Raw genomic sequence first — 20,126 nt, 5'->3', positions numbered from 1 at the left:
ATGGGCAGCTACTAAGAAGGTGTGCCCCCAAGGTCCCATCAGATGACAACATTTAAGGGAGAGGACCTGGAGCGTACACACACTATCAAACCTAGTAGGATGGGCAAATACTCTCAGGGACTGCACACATGTTGGAGAGGAATGAGGTGACATTCATATTTATATGAGAGACATGCCTGGCCTTCAAAACTGGAAATGGAAAACTCTATTGAACCCAGTGATTCCCCTCCATGTGCACAACTCTGTCTACATGGAAAGGTATCATGCCATCAGCATTTAAAACAAATGGGTGTTTTTCATTGTGTAATGCACACATTCCATAAATGGGATGTTTGTGCGACTAGAAGATGCATCTTGACAAGCAGTTCTCTCAGGATTCAGATCAATTAGATTTCATACTAGGTGGTTGGGTTTGTGAGCCTCATTAAGTCAGAATGCACTTAACTGTGATTTTATTGAGGAATTTATAGTTACCTGGGTACATGTATTGCATCAAGACAAAATGAAGAAAATACATTATGATGTGCTCCAGGATATGGCACAGCCCATCTGTGTAAAAATATTTTTAAATTCTTTTCATGCTGAAATCCTGTCTTTTAATATCAAATCCACCTAGGTAGATGAAACTATTAAGTAATATTATCTCACAGGTTGCATCTGAATTAAAATATCCAATAGAAAAGAACATTCATCTTTGGAAAATTCAGAATTGGTATGCACAGCCACCCTAAATACTGGCACCTAGAACTGTATCATTATTTTCAGTACAACCAACTCTCACAGATTTCACTAAGGAATTAAGTAGATGGTATGTACAATGATTAAAGGCAACTATGGGGGGCTCTTCCAGGAGACATCTGTGGAGGCATAGAAATACAATGTTCAGAATTCAAAGAATTGTGAAGCTAATGCTATGTGTCCAGAGCAGTGTTTCTCAACCTTAGCAACTTTAAGATATGTGGACTTCAACTCCTGGCTGGGAATTCTGGGAATCGAAGTCCACATATCTTAAAGTTGCCAAGATTGAGAAACACTGGTCCAGAGAGACCTTATATTACTCTTAGTTCCCACTCCCCACAAGGGAAGCTCAGATGCTTTAGAGCAAACTATGTTTGAAGCCAAGAGGTGTTTCAGAGATCATGTGTGGCTTGAGATTCAAGGAAAATTGTGAAAAATTCATAGGCTAGGCTAAGCCTCAGTAGCTTCCAGGCATTGTATGTAGGAATTAGGCATGAAACTGGAATTAGTGGAGTTCAAAGCTGCTGTTTTAAGAAGCTGCTTCCTGTTAAGAGAGGAAGATGTCAACAAGAAGGTGCAGGTGACCGCAGTCTTTCCCTACAAACTATTATTGCGCAGGTTACCCTAGATGGACACGACATTCGTTCCCTGAATATTCAGTGGCTGCGTTCTTTGATGGGTGTTGTGGAACAAGAACCTGTCCTGTTTGCCACCACTATAGCAGAAAACATCCGCTATGGTCGGGAAGATGCAACTATGGAAGACATCACCAGAGCAGCCAAAGAGGCCAACGCCTACAACTTTATCATGGATCTACCTCTGGTAAAAGGAACTTCAGCTTACCCCTTTCAACCTTCTGCCAAGACTGTCGCCTACGCCAGATCTTCGTAACCATTAAGTCAGGGGTTGGCAACATGATGTCCTCTAGTGCCAAAGTATCCATGACACCCAATATTAATTTGTTTAAATGATCGCATCTAAGAAATAGCCAACATCTCAAGAGCTTCTTAAATCTTAAGAACTCTTGCATACAATCTCATGTAAGTTCAGGTGAGAATGTATAAGATTTTAGCATTCTCATATGATATTGCTAGATTTTACTAAGGGTTTGGGGGCAGAGGCAGTATAATATCATGCCAGGCTGAAAAGATTGTTCAGCTCTGTCTAAGTTAAGAGAAAAACTTGCCACTCTGCAAGACCTGTATTGTTTTCGTAGTTGTTGCGATCCTAGGCAATTAGAAAGGGGAAATTAGTGGTGGTGTGGTAGATTACCATCCATGGCTAGTGGTTGACAGTACTAACTGTAATGGTCTACCCAAAGACTGTTTGCGTATCTAGGGGAACCTTTCAGATCATTTCCTGCTCAGTAGCTTTCTGTAATAAGACATTCGATGTGCTTCATCTCATCCCTTCTGAAGCCATTTGCGCCTGGGATAGAAGATGGTAGAAAAGACATTGCTTCTAGGGAAGGAATAGAGGCAAAATGAGCCTTCTTTCCCTGACATTTTTCCTTGAAAAGCTCTTAGAGGAGATTAAAACAAATAGAGCAGCTGCAGAAAAAAAAATATCTCAGAATCATAATCTGTAGGTGGATATGCACATGGGGTTATGCTTTATCATGCATACATAACTATATATGAGTTACAGCCATTATTGGTAGACTTTTTTCTTGGAAATGGTGGTTTTATATTAAAAAAAAAACCAAATAAAAAAATAAATCAATATATGCTTGAGTTTGGGGCAAATGTGAGTGCTACTGAAAGCTAAATTCAGTAGTCAGTAATGCCCTCAGATCTCATACATAATACATATCATGTCCAAATTTATTGGGATTGTTTTCAGGAATGCTGACCTAGGAGTTAGACTTGATCTAAAGTAGCACCTTATCTTAGGCAAGCCTTCTTTGATCTGGTGCTCTCCATGTCTGTTGGACTTCAATTCCCATAACCCCTAGGCAGTGTGCATAATAGTGAGGGATTATGGGAGTTGAAGCACAATGTATCTAGAGAGTGGCAAGTTGGGGAAATCTTTTTCCCCTTTTATCCAAGTACTGCACAATTGTGCCCCAGCAACACCTTTTTTTTTTCCTGCCTTGACCCCATGATATTGCTTTCAACTTGTCCCCAGGCCTTGAGTGAACCTAGTCCTTTGTACTGTACCAGTGTTAGAGTAGCCTTTTTCTCCTCCCTTGGTCCTGTCCAAACAGAGGGTGACATCAGTTAGGCTTGCAGAGCAAGCCCCAGACTGACAGTGGCTTGAAACTGAGGCAGCAGAGGCTGGATAGGAATGCATAAATTTCATGCCGGGATAGTTTTCTGCCCGTTCAAAGATGGGGAGAGTAGCACCAGCTCAGCAGTGGGGAGAGCCCTTCGGATCTCTGTTTTCCCATTCTGCAAGAGTTGGAACTGAATTGGCAGCCCCCGCCTTCCCTTTCTGTGTTTCTCTTCTCGGGCAAAGCTTGCTTGCGACATCCTTGCTTCAGGATCACATGGACCTTTCCTCTGGAGAGGAAGATGGGCTTCTTCTTCCCCCCATATTTGGAACAGAAGGCCAAAGCCCCAGTTATACTGTGGCTGCTTCTCCATCTCATGCCATGCAATGTAATACTCATGATTTGACCTAAGAGGACTGAGATGAAAACTTTTTGTAACTTGTCTGCTGTTTCCACTATTTCAGCAATTTGACACCCTTGTTGGAGAAGGCGGTAGCCAAATGAGTGGAGGCCAGAAGCAGCGAATTGCTATTGCTCGGGCTTTAGTTCGAAACCCTAAAATTCTGCTGCTGGACATGGCTACATCAGCATTGGACAACGAAAGTGAGGCTACCGTGCAAGAGACGCTTTCCAAGGTTGGCTGTGTCATCATACTATTTCAGTCCAGTGGGGTTAGGAATACTCTGTTTTTCAGTCTTAAGTATGGCCTCTTTTACCTATAAAGGGGATTCTTCTCACTAGTTTTAACAGGGTCTGGGATATAAAATTATGATTAACATAGCAAGACGGTTAGAGTCTCAGATGAGGAGGAGGAATTCCTTCTTGACACTACCATCCACCATTAGCCAGATGTTGCCTGATTTCACACAGTGCACTAAGCCATGTGGTTTGCGTAGCTTCGGCTTTGCATGCTGTGTGAACCCAGACGTTGTGATCTGTAAAGCATAGCTTAGGGCTTAGTAAAGTTTGTGAAGGCAACTACTGTGATTTAATTCAACTTAGATTATGACTTAACAGAATCTGTGAATCTAAGCACTGTTTTTTAACTCTGGTGAGGGTAAACCCTGAGTGGGGAAGAGAGGTGCCTACAGTATTTCATCTAAAGACTTTTGGAGGAACAGCAACATGAAACGATAATAGTAAGGATAGATTTTTAGATTTTGCATTTTCTCCAATGCACACATGCTGTTGCTTGCTGCAGTCTCCCTTTGAAATGACTGTGACAGCTCTTGTGAAGAGAAAGGCCTGTGGGCGCAGTGGAACTCCATAAAGTTTTGTTAAAAAACAGTGACTTGGATGCATTTCAAAAACATGGTGCCTCACAAGCATTCATGATCCATCAAATGGTCTTGCAGTTTCCAGAGAATCAGGTTGCAGTAAGAATGGGATGCAGGATGGGATCAGGAGCTTGAGTGATGCTGGCAAAAAGTATGTAGGGATATGCAGATCAGTGCACTGATGGTTCTTTTCACTCTCTGGATTAGTAGGGCAGCATTCTGGTCCATTCAGGTTTTCTAATCAGATTTTTCTTTAAAACCTCCATCTGTTTCCGTCTGCAGCTTTGCTTAAGATACAGAACTTTGTACAGTTTCCTTTCATGTACATAGTTGTTGCGAATTTGCTGGGAAATCACTCAGTGTCACTCTCTTTAGCAAGCTATAGAAGCTACCTTTGACTTTTTGTGGATTCTGTAAGCATCACTTTTGAAGGGGGGTTGGGAGAGAAATGAAATCAGAAGCAAAAGGAAGCTGCTTTTATGGTGAAGGAGGTGGTCCCCTACTTTATCTACAGCTTTTTATTTAGAGTTATTACAATTTTAAGAAAGGACAGATGAGAAATGTTTGCCTCCTTTGTCTGCTATGGTTCAATCAAATTATACTCTTTAAGTAATTTCTTGGAAATATTATTATTATTATTATTATTATTATTATTATTTTAAAAACATTTTAAAATTAATGCATTAGTGCTGAACACATAACATGTTATATGCACAGAGACCACACCAAATCCCGTTTTTCAAACCATCCTCAACTTGAAGTAGATATGAAAGGAAGCCGTGCTTCAAAAGTGCAATGACCCAGAAACAGCTGTTTTATTAAGAAAGGGATTGGAATACCCCATACAGATCTAAGTGGGCCTTGAGTAACATCCCATATTTTATTTTTAAAATATGATTTATTCATTTACACCGACACAGATGGCTTTCTCTATTAACAAACAGGAATGAGAGATCCTTCAACATCATGGAAACTTAAGTTCTAAAACAGATATAGGTAAACAACAGAGGAATTTAGGTCGAAATAAACAGGGGAAGAATATGTGATTGCTTTATCTTCTTACAAAGAGATGCAGAGGAAGATTTGGCAACAACCACTTTTGTAGCCCCCAACCTCCAAAAATTGTACTGCCAAGATCATTTTTTGCACTGTGATCTTCTTTCCTTCCTGGGCTAAAATATGCTTCTCTGGTATCACTGTATCACTGCCATGCTTTCTGCAGATCACAAAGCCTTTAAATTATATGAAAAACTGTGCCCTAGCAACCAAGGAGGGTGCCCACACCTTAGCACTGACTATTGCAGGGTTCCTCAACATGGTATCTGTGGGGATGAATGTACTTGTTCATACCTTCCTTGGAATCCTTGGGGATTTGAGAACTAGCCACATGGGAGCTATTTTATGATTGGGCAAGGCCCCCAAGGCTACTCTAGGTTCACAGCATGCTCTCAACCACACAGTGTGCTTTCAATATCTGTCTCTCTATTAATCTGTCTCACTCTCTATCATTTATTATCTGTTGCAGTCTCAAGACTCTTGGGGGTTTACGGAAATGAGAACATAAAGCATCCACAGTAAAAACTAAAATCATGTAGTTATAAATAGACAGTATAGGTGCTACCATAGAAAAACAGCACCTGTGAGCCTCTATATTATGTACTTCGCAGAAATGAGGGACTGGCAGCAGTTTCTCCCAGGACCAACAAGTAAGTGGGTTAATTCCAGTTCGAGCAAGTGGTCCTGGAGATACTTGAGGCCGGGCTATACAGGACTTTATAGGTAACGACCAACACCTTGAATTGTACTCAGAAGATAATTGGAAGCTAGTGCAGGCTCAGAGCATGGGTGCAACATGTTTGTGGTGGCAAGTGTCACCTGCTACACTAGCCTTTGCATTCTGGAGAAATTGTAGCTTCTGGATGGTCTTCAGCGATAATCCAATGTACAGTGCATTGTAATAGTCCAGCTGCATGATTATCAGGGCATGAGTTTTCTGTCTTGCTAGGACTTTGGTTCAGAGAATATCCCAGTTCAAGCATTCCCGTCACACAGGTTTATTAAGGATATGTTGCTTTATTACCAGCCACTGAGTTACATTGTATGGCGCATCAGTCTCCATGTCAATTTAAGGAATCTTTTGACATATGTATATCTATACTTGTAGAGGGAAATCAGTTGGTTAAGGTTCATGCTGTAGTCTGGGATGACAGAAGTGCAGACTGAACAAACCTCGCTTTCATTAATGGTTGAACCTCCAAGAAACTTTCCTTTGTTTCTGTAGGCTCGTCTTGGGCGCACTGCGATCTCCATAGCTCATCGCTTGTCCACAGTGAAAACTGCAGATGTCATCATTGGATTTGAGCGTGGAAGAGCTGTGGAAAGAGGAAAACATGAAGAGCTGATAGAACGGAAAGGGGTGTATTTCACACTGGTAACGTTGCAAAGCCAGGGGGACAAGGCACTCACGGAAACATCAATGCAAAGCAAGTTCTTATTCTGTATCTTTAATGTTCCAGAACTCAAATAATTAACTTCCTGGTAATGGAGCTTGATTTTTATTTTCTTTGGTTTCACGGAGACGTAGACTATGCATATTTCATAACAAAGGAAGCTCTCTGATTCAGGATCAAACCATTTCTTCTTGCATTAAACATAGCTCAGATATCATCTACTCTGATCTTAGCTCTCTCAAGGGACTACAAATCCCCTTTTAATTGAAGATGCCTAGGGCTGAGCCTTGAACTCTGTGCATGTAACGCATGGCCCTACCACTAGGCACCGGGACCTAGAAAGAAGATGCATTGATCCAGTGCTTTTTGGAAACACACAGATACCTTCAGCCAGGGCTTTCTGCATACATCCAGTAACCAAACCCATCTGTGATAAAGTAGTTCTTCTAAAGCATATTTTTTGGATTTCGCCTAGTGTTCTGAAATATTTTGCATGAGCGCTAAACAGGCCAGGAGTGCTTCCAAGCCTAATAACACCCCGTCTTCATTTTATAGCATGTTTGTCTCAGCAAGGAAGGCTTCTGCTGAGCTAGAACCCTGATAATAGTGCAGGCTCTGGTTGGTTCCTGCTCACAAGGAAGGCTCTCTGCTGCCAACAGCCACTGGTTCGCTGATATCACTAGCAGCACCTTAGCCCCACTGTTCAGTTCTCCTCATGTACTGAAATCTATTAGCAAATATGCCCCTGGAAAGGGGCTTTATTTAAACAATATCAAAGAAAACAAACAAACTATGGGCTGGGCTGGGCCATTTTAGAATGCAAGAAGAAAAGATTCCTCCATATCAAACATTGCTTGTTCCAGAATAAGTGCTCTGAATTAGCTTTCCTCTTGACTTTCTAGCAGTGGGTTTGAAATGACAGTTTGATAAGGGGGGGGAGGCTCAAATACACACATGTCTACTTGCCACATGAAATGATACAGCCAATAGAAGCAGCTCCCTGTGCCTTTGCTCCTGGTGAGGACCTAGGTGAAGGTTTCACACAATTATGAGTGTGAGGGGCAATTGGTGTTCTTAACACACCTTTCTTGTGCCAAGTCCAGGTGCTGCTGTGAGTTATGAAAGTTTCCATATGAAAAAGAGATAATGGCTTGTTTGCCAAATGAGCAGACCTAAGACGATCAAATTATCAAATGCTTAAGTGATCAAAGAGAAGAAGTGCAAGGCTTGAGATGCAAGTGTTAAGCACCCTACAGAGATTTTCAGTCTCATCATAGATTTGCTTGATGTTAATACTACTTGATTAGATGGTCTTTCTCTTGGATTCTCTTACCTTTGATTGGACTGTCATGAATCTTCTATGTCTATATTTACAGTACCTGACCCAAGACTTGAAAAAAAGCAGTCTTTCAGCAGGGGGAGCTATCAGGCAAGCTTACGGTAAGCCTGATGGATTCAAAATAATCTTAGAATCTAAACTAGAACATGTAGCAAAAAGTTTGAAAACCTCTACCTGTGTGAAAGCAGCGTATTTTCTTTTCCATTGAAGGCTTGAAACTTAAGAGACACATTACAACTGTACCCATGGAATTAGGAGGGAAAGTTTTGCAACACACATTCCATAATAGTTTCTAGAAAAGAAAATAAATCCACACCCATGGCTATGAATATATATAATATATATAAAAATAAATAATGTCAAAGTTCTCCTAGTTTTTTACAAGTACAGAGTCAGAAGATTCTGGTTCTGAACAAAGATAATATTGGTAATAATGGAATCCCCCCCACCCCTCTTATATACTAGTGTTGAAGGAGATACCAGATGTGTTCTCGGTCTTATTTTGCAGAAAATATCCTAAAAAAATGTCTGGTTTCCCCCTTCCACCCCCATTTCCTTTGAATTCTTCTTTGAACATGTTTTCACAGTTTTGTATGCATGTGTGGACCTGCACCAAGGAATGGGAAGGACACTCAATCTAGGACATATAAGGGATGCAGTATGATGGCATATTACCTGTATACTGGCATTGCCTCTGAAAACAAACAAACAAAAGTATTGTAGATCAGAAATCCTTTTGGACCTTCAAAAGCCCAAATGACTCAACTCTATGACTGACAATTATGGCCAGTTACATTTTAAAGGATTTTTTAAAGTTAATTTATTTGGTGGTCTCCAAGTTTTATTTTGGGGTGAAGGAGCCCTGGTCCAAGAAATAGTGAATATGTGATGTCTTCTCCCCCTGTAAATATTTGGTAACCTGATCTTCCCAATTTCTCTGCCCACATATGCAATGGGGATTTTAGAGGGCTTGGGGAAAAAAAACTCTCTTAAGCTGCAGATGTGAGAGAGATTGTGCAGAACTAGGGCAAAGAACTAAAAGGTTTGTTTAGATTCATTTACACCAGCTATCGTGAATTGAGGCCATAAATATTAGGGCTGTGTGGACTACATAATAAATCCAGAAGGAGGGCTTTGGATCTCATGTAAATGCAGCACCTCCCTGTTTTTTACAAAAGAACCCTCACTTTATCCAGGCTTTTGTGCAGACCTGGGAAAAAAAGGTGGGGCTGCTGTAGCAAATGGATTCCTTAAAGCGTTGATCTCTGTGTTGAGGACTTTTTGTCACTCAGTCGGATGCACGTATGACACATGATGCTTTTCTCTGGGTCTCTTGAGAGCGATTAAACTGAGCCACGGATACAAGCAAGACCCACCGCAAAACATTGCAGGGTAGAATGCTCCTGGTTCTTGCTTATGAACCTCCATGTCCAGGTTATCTGCTTCTCCAGTTCAGTTTCCTCCTTTGTTTTGCTTTAGCAGACAGCCCACTTTGGAGCTGTTGTTGTTGTTTTTAATTTACTCCCTCATCTTATTTTTGTTTTTAAACATTTAAAGCATTTTTGTTTTTATTAGAATCTTCAGGAACTACAAAGCCTGTTGATATCTTCTCGTGCATAGGCAGCACTTAACGTTAAAGACTTCATGCTAATATTTTGCTGATAAAGAATCTCACAAAGATCAGGTGCAGTAAGAGTGGCATCAAAGCAAAGCTCGTGGTGCCATTTGATATTATATGATAAATACATCATGACATCAACTCTTGAAATGGATAGGAGTGTGATTGAACTTTTCTCTGTTTCTTAGAGCATCTCTTCGACAGCGTTCCAGATCACAGTTGTCAAATATAGTCCCTGACCATCCAGTGTCAATTGTAGGATCCTATTCAGAGGTCAACCATAGCATATCTCTGTATGAAGAAGACAGAAGACCATTTATAAAGGTCAGTCACAGTTACTGCAAGACCAAGACAAACTTCTGTTTTATGTTCCTTTTTCTCTTCCTACCTCATGACACCAGACCTGGCCACAGTGATACTTGCACTGGGATTGAATGATTGCAAGTTACTCTGCTGGAGGCCTTCATTAAGAATTTTTAGAAATTGCAGTTGATCCAAACATAGTGATGATAAGGTTGGTGAGGGTTACAGGGAGGGATGTTACACTGGTCCTGTAAGTGCTGCAGTGACTACTAATTTGACTCCAAACGAAGGAATGGTGATGATCTTAAAGGCCTAAATGTGTAGGTCCAGATCATCTTAGGAAACAGCTTGCCTGCACCCTAAAATCCAATGAAGAGGCCCTTTCCCGTACCCCAGGTGAGTCAGAGGCTGGGTGGAGGAGGACAAAGAAAAAGCTTTGTTGGTGGCTGCACTTAAACAGGGGAATCCCTCCTGCAGAAAGCCACATTGGCAACCTCACATTGGTCTTTCACCCCCAGTTAAGATTATTCCTTCTACAGGATATAAACTTTACCTGCTGTAATATATTATCTATTGAATCTGCTTGCACCTACTATGTATCCTTCTCTGTTGTTTGTCTTTTAAATGGTTTAAATTTGTATTGGTGTAGCTGTTTTTAGCTGCTCTGAGTGGTGCCTGTTTAGTGCAAAATTGAGAAACAAATGTTTATCTGAACATAAATAAATTGCTTGTCTCCCACAAAACAAAAGCTGATTGTGAACACTTTTTTTACATCCTGTTGTGATGCAAAAGCTGCAATCATGAAAGAAAATCCTGGTCATCTAAATCAAACTTTTGAGTGGAAGGTAGTACATTATGGACCAGCTAATTTAATTAAATTAGTTAGTGTAAGTGGGCATGTTAGACTAAGAACATAAGAATTGGATCAGGCCAAGGCCCATCTTTCTCCACCATTTTCTTTTCTCATGGTGGCCAACTTATTCTACCCCACTGTTGTTCTCCTGCAACTGGTTAACATGAAGGTAATGCTGAATTTAAAAGGGAATTAGATAAATTCATGAATTGAATTTATCTAATTCCTCTTTAAAGCCATCCAAATGAGTGGCCACCACCACATCTTGTGGTAATGAATGCCACATGTGAATTACAGTATATATTGGATGAAGAAGTACTTTCTTTTGCATGTTCTAAATCTCTTTCCAGTCAGCTTCGTTGGTTTTCTTAGTTCTAACGTTTTGAAAAGAAAATCTCTCCTATCTTCTTTTTCCATATCGTGCATATGTTTATATGCTTTGAACATGTCCACCCACCAATCACTATGTTTTCCAGGCCACTGAGTCCCAAAGGCTCTAGCCTTTTCCTGTAAGGAAGGTATTTAGCCAGCTGATTGTTCTGGTTGCCCTCTTTTGCACATTCTCCAAGTCTATTATTTATCAAATATGGTGTCCAGAACTATACACTATTCCAGTTGCAGCTGTATCTAGATTTGTAGAACAACATTAAATGTTGTAGTTTTATTTTCAGCCCCTTTCCTAATGACCCCTAGCATGAAATTTGCCTTTTTCATAACTGTCGCATACTGAGTCGACATCTTGACTGAACTGTTCATTATGGCCCCCAAATCTTTTTGATGGTTACAGACTGCTCAGATCCCATCACTGCCTATATTAAGTTATGAGTTTTTATTCCAGTGCACATTACAGTACTTTACACTTACTTAAAGTGAATTGCATTTACCATTGGGTTGATTATTCACCCAATAAAGAGATCTTCTGGGAGCTCTCTACAATCACTTTGGATTTCCAGCACTCTAAATGACTTGGTGTCATCTACAAACTTGGCCAGCTCCTTGCCCATTCATAAATCAATAAATCATTGATGAATATATTAAAAAGCACTGTTCCCCACATAGACCTATGTGGGACTCTACTTCCTATTAGTCTCCACTGAGTAAAGTGCCCATTTACTCCTACTCTTTGCTTTCCTTTTTTTTTTTTTTTCCTAAATGTGATGAGAGGACCTGTTAGCAATGCATGAAAGGACAGATCCTCTCATCACATAGCCATTAAGTTTACCCAAGAACCTAGAGAAGGATGTAAATGGAAGGCGCAGAAAGCAGAGGCAGATTCAGAAGTGGTGAGAGAATAGTTGCTTTGGAGAAGCTTGACCTCAGCAGTGTAAGATAAAATTGTGGTATGAGCCATAGTTCAGTGTGGAAGAGGCCACACTCTGAACATGAAAGATCTCAGGTTCGGTCTCTGGTGGCTTCAGGGTGGTCTAGAAAAGATTTGGCTGAATTCCTGGAGAGCTTCTGCCAGTCAGGAAAGGCAAAGTGGGGCTAAATGGGCCCATTGTTGGACTCAGGGAAAGCCCTACCCACCCATCCTACAGCTGGCAGAAAACTAGACCAGCACAAAATTGCTACCCCTGCTGGCAGTCCCCGTCCTGCCATAGGTACAATGCTGCTAGTGGTGCTCTCCATTTTGAGGCATAAAGAACACATTCAGGATAGGGATTGGTGGATTCCCCCAGCTTTGTTTTCCTTCCCTCCCAATAAATGTCACAGTCTGAGTGTGCCGGGGATGGAGAATAGGCAAGTTTTGACTGATGGATTTAGTCATCTTTCAGAACTTGCTCTGATTTTGCACAAGTGCTGTTGTCGTATCAGCTGATAGTCAGACTCCTTTTGGGCATAGATTTTGCCCGATTCCAGAAGAGTGCTAAACACATGTTGAAAAGCAGCCCACCAGCTGATGGGCTTAAGGAGAGTTGTGCTCTTCCCCTTCATTATGCAATAGACCAGTGTTTCTCAACCTTGGCAACTTTAAGATCTGTGGACTTCAACCCCGTAGGGATCATCTGACTGTGACACCAACCAAACTGTTAGTGAACTGTGGCAGATTGCTCCCACCACAAATTTTCTGGAGCCTGATGCTTGCTTAAAGGGGCAAACACTTCTGTCACATCATAACAGCCAAGGACAACTTGAAGCTGGCTCATGTATGGGTTGGGGTAAAAGGAGGAGATGGCAGAAGAAAGAAGTTACTGGGGAAAGAATCTTAGTGTAAGGCCAAGGGGAGTCTAAAGGAGGACAGTGGCCATATTTGATGATCCTCATGCTGCAGGTTTTAAAGGAGATCAGAAAGGTCACAGCAACTGCACTTTATTTGTTAGCAATACTGCGAGGCGATTCCCTAAAAACTTAGATCTATAAAGTTTCAGAGATGTCTGCTGGACCAGAAGCTTTCATAAAAATGATGCAAGTCGCATTATTTATTTATTTATTTATTTATTTGACTTGTCCCCGCCCATCTCCCCACAATGGGGGACTCTGGGCGGCTTACAACAAACTAAAATCAAAAATACAATTAAAAGTTATAAAAACCAGACATTACAAAAATAAAAAAGCTAAAAAATCCAAGAGGCCGATAGGGCCACACCAGGCCGCTAAGGAGCCAGCCAACCCCATTTCTGACATCCTCCCTCCCCGCCCCAGGCCAGATGGCAGAGCCAGGTCTTCAAATCCCTCCGAAAGGCCTGGAGTGAGGGGGCCTGTCTCACCTCCGGGGGCAAGATGTTCCAAAGGGCAGGGGCCATTATGCTGCCATACCGCAAGTCCAACCCTTTTGTATGTACGTGTGATATCACACCACATGTACAAAAGAGGCAAAGAGTTTGCATCACAATGCTGCAATGCTGCTTTTGTTATTTGCCCCCCTGATTTTGATTCCCCCCTTGCAGAAAAGTGGCAGGGTGGAGAGCCATTGGCTGTTGTTCCTCTGGTAGCAAAATTCTTGAATGCTAATATTTCTTTCTTTCCTTTTTAAAAGGAACTGATTAATGAAAATGATGATGAAGAAGTAGAACCTGCTAACGTCACCAGGATTTTGAAGTACAATGCTCCCGAATGGCCCTATATGGTGCTTGGCTCCTTTGGGGCAGCTGTCAATGGGGCAGTAAGCCCTCTCTATGCCTTGCTTTTCAGTCAGATTCTTGGAGTAGGTCACAACCAATTTTCTTGGCCTTGTAATAAATGTTATTGGGTGTGATATGTTGTGCAGGAAATGGCATGGAAACAGTGTGCAACACTGACATAATGATTTCCTTTCTGTTATTTTGGGTTGCTCGTGATTTATTTATTTATTCATTTATTTATTGAAGATTTGTGGAAATCCCCACAAGCCGTTACTGGAGGAATCCACACGTCGCTCTAAGCTATAATGTGGATTCTTTGGTTTACCTTGTAGTTTGTAAACTGGAATCTTGCCAAACGTGTGGCTTCGTCCACTATTTAAAAATTGTGGTTTGGTGCAATATGGAAATCTAACCACTGTGTCTGCATATAAACAAACATATGTTTTGAAGACTATTTTAAGACTGGTTCTTCAAGCAGGCCCTGTTAACTTGCCAGCAGTATTCTGGAGAAACAAGGAAAGGAAGGTGCGAAAGTATCTTTCATGGGCCCAAGATCAGAAGGAGTCTTTGGAATGTAGCCGGGAATTCAAAATTCTGTGGAAAAACCAGTTGCACAATGCCTATAAGAAGGGTAGTTTTCCCTGTCCGTTTTGGTTTCAGCACATGAGGAAACAATCCTATAGCTACTTCTGATCCCAAATATGTCTCAGCACCCTTTTCATCTCTTGCTGCAGAAGGATGCTAGAAATGCTAGTTTGGGGGAGAGGCAAGACAAATATCATGGCAAGACTTGTATGGTTAGAGCTCCTAACACTTTCTTTTTTCCTTTAAAGCAATTGGAAGAGGGGCTATTCCAATTTGTGGCAGGGTTTTTTTCTAGCTTTTCTCCTTTGGGTATTCTTGACTGGAATCATAACCCCCTTGTCATGTTTTATGAGCCCTGCAGAAGGCAAGTGGAAAGCCGCTTTGATGTACGGGTGAAGGGATCAGGCTAGAACCCGGGAGACCGAGGGTTCTAGTCCCGCCTGAGGCACGAAGCCAGCTGGCTGGCCTTGGGCCAGTCACTCCTCTCAGCCCTGGGAAGGAGGCAAGGACAGACCACTTCCCAAAAGCTTACAGAGAAAACTTCAGGGACTAGTCCAGGCAGTTGCCAGGAGTCTGTGCTAACCTGAAGGAATAAATTAAAAAAAGAAAAAGAAAAATGACAGCAGAATACAGGTACCTTTATTTTCTCCCTAGAGATTAATAATTATGTTCTTGGTGGTGAGGTAGGGAGTTTGAAATAGGGGGAACCAACATTTTAAACGTTTTCCCTCCTTGCGCTGTGGCTTTGTTTAAATCTGGCGCAATGGGACTTATTCCTAGTCAAAGTGCGTAGAATTATAAACATAATCTGAAAAGAAAAGAATACAGTAATTAGATGTCCTTTCCCTTGAGGAATCATTATATCCTAGTAGAGCTTATTAACCTTAAAGAATTTAGTGACGAATATCATATTTAATGGAGAGAGGTCTATGTACATTTAAAATTTTCCAAATGCACTTTATTTCAGCTTTAAACTGTTCCGCAGTATGGAAACATCTTATTCTCTACTGTTAGCTAGTTAGCATGCATTTAATGATGGGGATTTTTAAACATTTACCTGTGTTAAACACAAGCTTTTGTATTTTTGCCAACGTGACAGGGCATACCAATAGCTCCTGTAGAAAGCAAGAATAGCCCTGTGCTCTTTTTTATTGCCCCTGAAATTTAATATTGATCCTCCATAGGCAGCAAGATTGACTGAAAGTTAATAATGCAAAAGTATCTTATACCTCCACTATAATTTCTTTTGAAAGCGGTGTAAGCAGGGAATTTTCTTTCTGGAACCAATTTTTTCATCTCATTTTCTGTTACAAATGCAACTGATTGACAGTCAGCTGGAAACAGTAGAAAAAGCAATCAGTGGAGCCTTGGGCCCTGATCTAATGCTTGCTACAGGTCCAAAGTTGCCGCTGCTTCACAAGGACTGTCCTCCTGGGTTTGAAAGGGGACAAAAAGCTGCAGAGAAGGCAGCTTTTTGTCTTTACTGACAGCTGGGACTGCTTTCCCCAACCTGGCCCACCTCCAGAGGGATGAATTTCACCCTTAGAATGCTCCAGGCAACTTAACAGCCATTCTGCAAATTCAGGGATTTGGAGTTCCCACATCTGGAGGGGACCTTGGCCTGAGGCACATCTGAGCACAAAGCAATTGCGTGGGAAGCCCTGAATAAGCACTTTGCTTCTCATTTAACCTTAGCCAGTCAACTAATATGTAGACTGGCTTTTTTTGTTCTCTGGAGTGGAACATATTTAGCGAAGTGAGGAATGTCAGCAAACGTGCCATTAGTGGCACTAATGTGGTGTATTAGGCATGTTTAAGAAAGGCAGAAATATTCCTCCTTAGCATCTGAATATGCAAATACAGATGTATTGGACGTGCATATTTATTTATTTATTTTATTTTCCCAGCAAGTCAATGTCTGCAGCTAACTTGATGAGGATTCAGGGACAATTTCAGTCACATGGTTGCCAAAGAAAAGAAGGGAAAAAAAATAGGAAAATCGACCTACTCACCCTGATGGGTTCTTCTCTGAAAATTCATTAATGGGTTTTAGACTTTTAAAAGTGGACTTTTAAAAGACGTAGTGCTACCTAATTGTTGTTCTTTTTTACTGCTACTGCTCTCTTGTACTCCTTTTCAAAGCTGCACGGCTTCATTTGGTCAATCATTATTTTCATTGCGCTTACTAATAATACGTAGATTGCTGCCTTCTCAAGAGCAGCTCGTTTCTTCTGATCTATTTCATCGGGGGTGGGTGGGGAGGGGGCAGTGTTAGGCTTTTCAGAACTATAGCGCTGGTTCAACAAACTTTCACTTTTTAAATCCAGGTATTAAAAATATCCAGAATGGGGTAATACTCTTGAAGAAAGGTGTCCACAAACTGGGAAGGGGCCAAAGAGGGGCAACCAAGACTGTTAGTAATGTAGTGTGGAAAATGTTAATACTCAGATTCTGCTGTTATTGATTCTTTATACCTGATGATGTGGCCAGCAATGATTATGAACCATTTGAAATGCCATGCTAAAATAAACACAGATTAGAATACACAAGTATGTGTGGTTCTATATCACTGTATGCGGTGGCCTAAATATTGAATGAAAACTCTCAGTGTGCTTTCAATTACTTTGTGTAAAAACATGTGTTTAATCTTATAATGCTTCCTTTTCTTTCCCCAAGACCTTTTCTCTGCCTGATGAAGAAGAGCAGAGATCTCAGATCAACGGTGTCTGCCTGCTCTTTGTCGTCGTTGGGATCGTATCGTTCTTCACCCAGTTCTTGCAGGTGATGATAACGGAATGGGCTTATTGGCAGGCGGGTGCCATTCCTTGGCTACTCTCCCTGTGACCCCTTTTGTTTTTTTCTTTTTTGTACATGTAGATAGATGCTTAGATTTACACTTTGTAAAAATCCCTTGCAGGGGTACACTTTTGCAAAAGCTGGAGAATTGCTTACACGACGGTTAAGGAAAATTGGCTTCCAGGCTATGTTAGGCCAAGAAATTGGTTGGTTTGATGATCATAAAAACAGCCCAGGGGCCTTGACTACAAGACTAGCAACTGACGCCTCTCAAGTTCAAGGGGTAAGAGATTTTATTTAAAGGTTATGTCAGAAATCATCCAATATGCTTGTGCAGTGCAAAGTCAGAATGAAGCACAATGATAATTGCTACTGGCAAATTTGTATTTCAGTAATCTTATAGAGGAAGAGTATACAACTTGAGCCCCCTCCCAGGATCATGGGTGCAACCCCCAGTGTGGCTGCAAAGTTCCCAATGATTTATAATTATTAATATGATAAAAGAAGAAAATTACAAGACATTATTAATACATGGTATGCAGATATCTTAAGCATCTTCTCATTGCAGTTGTAAATCTGTATCTTCATTATAGGCTTTTAGTCAGCAAGTGGCTTGCATGATTTATTTTGACTTGTTTTATGAAACCCTTTCTCTCCTGCCCTTCTGTTGCAAAAGCCACCTCTCAAAGCAACTTTATGACATTTAAAATTATGATTTCATCAAAACAACAATGTAAAACAATGAGAGGAGACGAGGCTAGCCATTAAAACCCAGTCGTAAAATCATTATCTGCACATCTGGGGGCACAAAGCAGTCTTCAAGAACTGGTGATAAAATAAGTGAGAAAGGGGATCAGCTGCACTTTATGGGGCAATCCGTTCCATAATAAAAGGCCTTTGTCTTCGCCCCTTCATTCATGCCCGTCTCCCTAGATGGTCTGTCTGTTGGAATGTTTCCTCCCTGAGAAGAGAGCTTACATCTGATACAGAAAAAACACACTTGCCTTAGTCATCCATAGCACACACATAGAGAAGACCACATTGAAGGTCCACCTTTGGTCTGAAGTGTTTTACGTCAATAACGGTGACTTTGGACCAAACTTTTCTAGATCTCCTCTATGTCACTCCTCTTGTGAGGTTACCTCAAGCTGAGAACACTGTGAATAAAATAGACAAAGTATAAAGGTAGCAGTGGCTGTGTTGTGGCTGATAGGCCTGTTTTGCAGCTAGAAATACAAAAGGGTGTCTGGTATACATAGCGAGCAAATAAACAGAGCTGCCAGTAGGTCAGATGGAAGCCATGAACCTGCAATCTTCTTCAGTTTTCAGGTAATGGTGCTCCTATGCTTTTCATGAGAAAATAAGGCTAACCTAAGATACTCTGAGGCTTGAGAAGGCTGCCAAAATGGCTCATTCCTTTCTATGTAAAGAAATGGAATGGGTTTCAGCGCTGATGACTGAGTAACAGCATGGAGTAGAGCAGATGGTGGGACAATGTCTAGTTGCATCTCTGAGCTCTCCAGCATCTGCTGCATAGACCCAGTCTAGTGGGAGAAGCTGTTGGTGATTGATTGATCTCCTTCCTTCCTTCCTTCCTTCCTTCCTTCCTTCCTTCCTTCCTTCCTTCCTTCCTTCCTTCCTTCCTTCCTTCCTTCCTTCCTTCCTTCCTTCCTTCCTTCCTTCCTTCCTTCCTTCCTTCCTTCCTTCCTTCCTTCCTTCCTTCCTTCCTTCCTTCCTTCCTTCCTTCCTTCCTTCCTTCCTAGGCAACTGGCACCCAGATAGGAATGATTGTGAACTCCTTCACCAATATCGGAGTGGCCATTATTATTGCTTTCTACTTCAGCTGGAAACTCAGCTTAGTCATAACTTGCTTCTTGCCTTTCTTGGCTTTATCGGGAATGGTGCAGTCTCGAATGCTGACAGGCTTTGCATCTCAGGACAAGACAGCGATGGAAGTTACCGGAAGGGTAATGGGTTTTATTTCTATTTTACTCTAAGACTGACTGAGAGGGTGAGTAATTGCTCAAGCAATTGCCTTTGTCAGATGTTTCTATCTGCATCTATCTCTCCATATATATACGTACAGAGAGCTTGTTAAGCACCAGAAGCTTCCCAGCGTTTAACATTTCTGTGGCTTGAAAGATGACCTGCTCCTTAGAAAGTCTGTTATTTCAGGGGTGTCCAGTTCCAGACTTGAAAAGCACCTTTATTACCCAGTTGGGCAGTGTGAATTGCAGCTAATGGCACCTGTAGCAAACTGGGTTCAAGTATTCTAGAGGTGGATCCTCTCAAATCTTGTAATATGGGCTGTCTCCCCACCAAATGGAATGTCCTTGTCTGCTTGAAATATTGGATGTTTGTTGATTTTCATTTCTGTCAATACAGATATACGATAGTGATATTTATGTAGTTATTTACTGAGAACCAGTTTGGTCTAACAGTTAAGGTGCTGGCCTAGAAACCAGGAGACAGTGAGTTCCAGGCCTGCCTTAGGCAGGAAAGACAATGGATGGCTTTGGGCCAGTCCTTTTCTCTGTCTCAGGAAGAAAGCAGTAGTAAAATGTTGCCAGAAAAATAGCAGGGACTATTTAGGCACAGTGGGCAAGACTGACTCAAACTCAAATGAATCTTATTTATTATATAAGTCATGTGGCCTTGGATACTGATCTTTGTCTTATGATCTAATCGTTTGTTCATCTACTTTGAATAGTAGAACCTAATACAGCAGGGATGGAACTGTGGCATTTTCTGCAGCTCCTTAATCGAAACTTCTTGTTTCCTTTCTTGAGACGAGGCACTGCTGCTTCAAGGAAACGCAAAGAGATGCTACGTTTGTGCCCCTGTGCACTTCAGCGCATCTTTTTGCCTTATAAGCTGAAGCACTGCATAGTCC

The 20,126-nt window shown here is 41.4% G+C and overlaps 1 protein-coding gene across 2 annotated transcripts in view; it reads left to right on the top strand.

Moving 5' to 3' along the window:
• ABCB11 (ATP binding cassette subfamily B member 11) overlaps positions 1-20,126 on the top strand; it is a 64,139-nt gene that overhangs the window by 31,271 nt on the left and 12,742 nt on the right. The window contains exons 15-23 of one of the 2 annotated variants that reach the window (XM_025174618.2): positions 1,357-1,560; positions 3,415-3,585; positions 6,509-6,710; positions 8,054-8,117; positions 9,823-9,958; positions 13,768-13,935; positions 17,114-17,218; positions 17,355-17,516; positions 18,997-19,200. In XM_025174618.2, coding sequence (XP_025030386.1) covers positions 1,357-1,560; positions 3,415-3,585; positions 6,509-6,710; positions 8,054-8,117; positions 9,823-9,958; positions 13,768-13,935; positions 17,114-17,218; positions 17,355-17,516; positions 18,997-19,200 — 1,416 coding nt within the window. The remainder of the gene's footprint in view (positions 1-1,356; positions 1,561-3,414; positions 3,586-6,508; positions 6,711-8,053; positions 8,118-9,822; positions 9,959-13,767; positions 13,936-17,113; positions 17,219-17,354; positions 17,517-18,996; positions 19,201-20,126) is intronic. The other variant, XM_025174620.2, reaches the window with a different exon arrangement.

The sequence above is a fragment of the Python bivittatus genome, unplaced genomic scaffold (assembly GCF_059951505.1).
Source record: "Python bivittatus isolate LINGU-HERP-01145 unplaced genomic scaffold, Pbiv_v1 ctg000480_np1212, whole genome shotgun sequence".
Classification (NCBI taxonomy): domain Eukaryota; kingdom Metazoa; phylum Chordata; class Lepidosauria; order Squamata; family Pythonidae; genus Python; species Python bivittatus.
The sequence above is the reverse complement of the archived record's forward strand: the minus strand, read 5'-3'. Positions and strand labels throughout refer to the sequence as shown.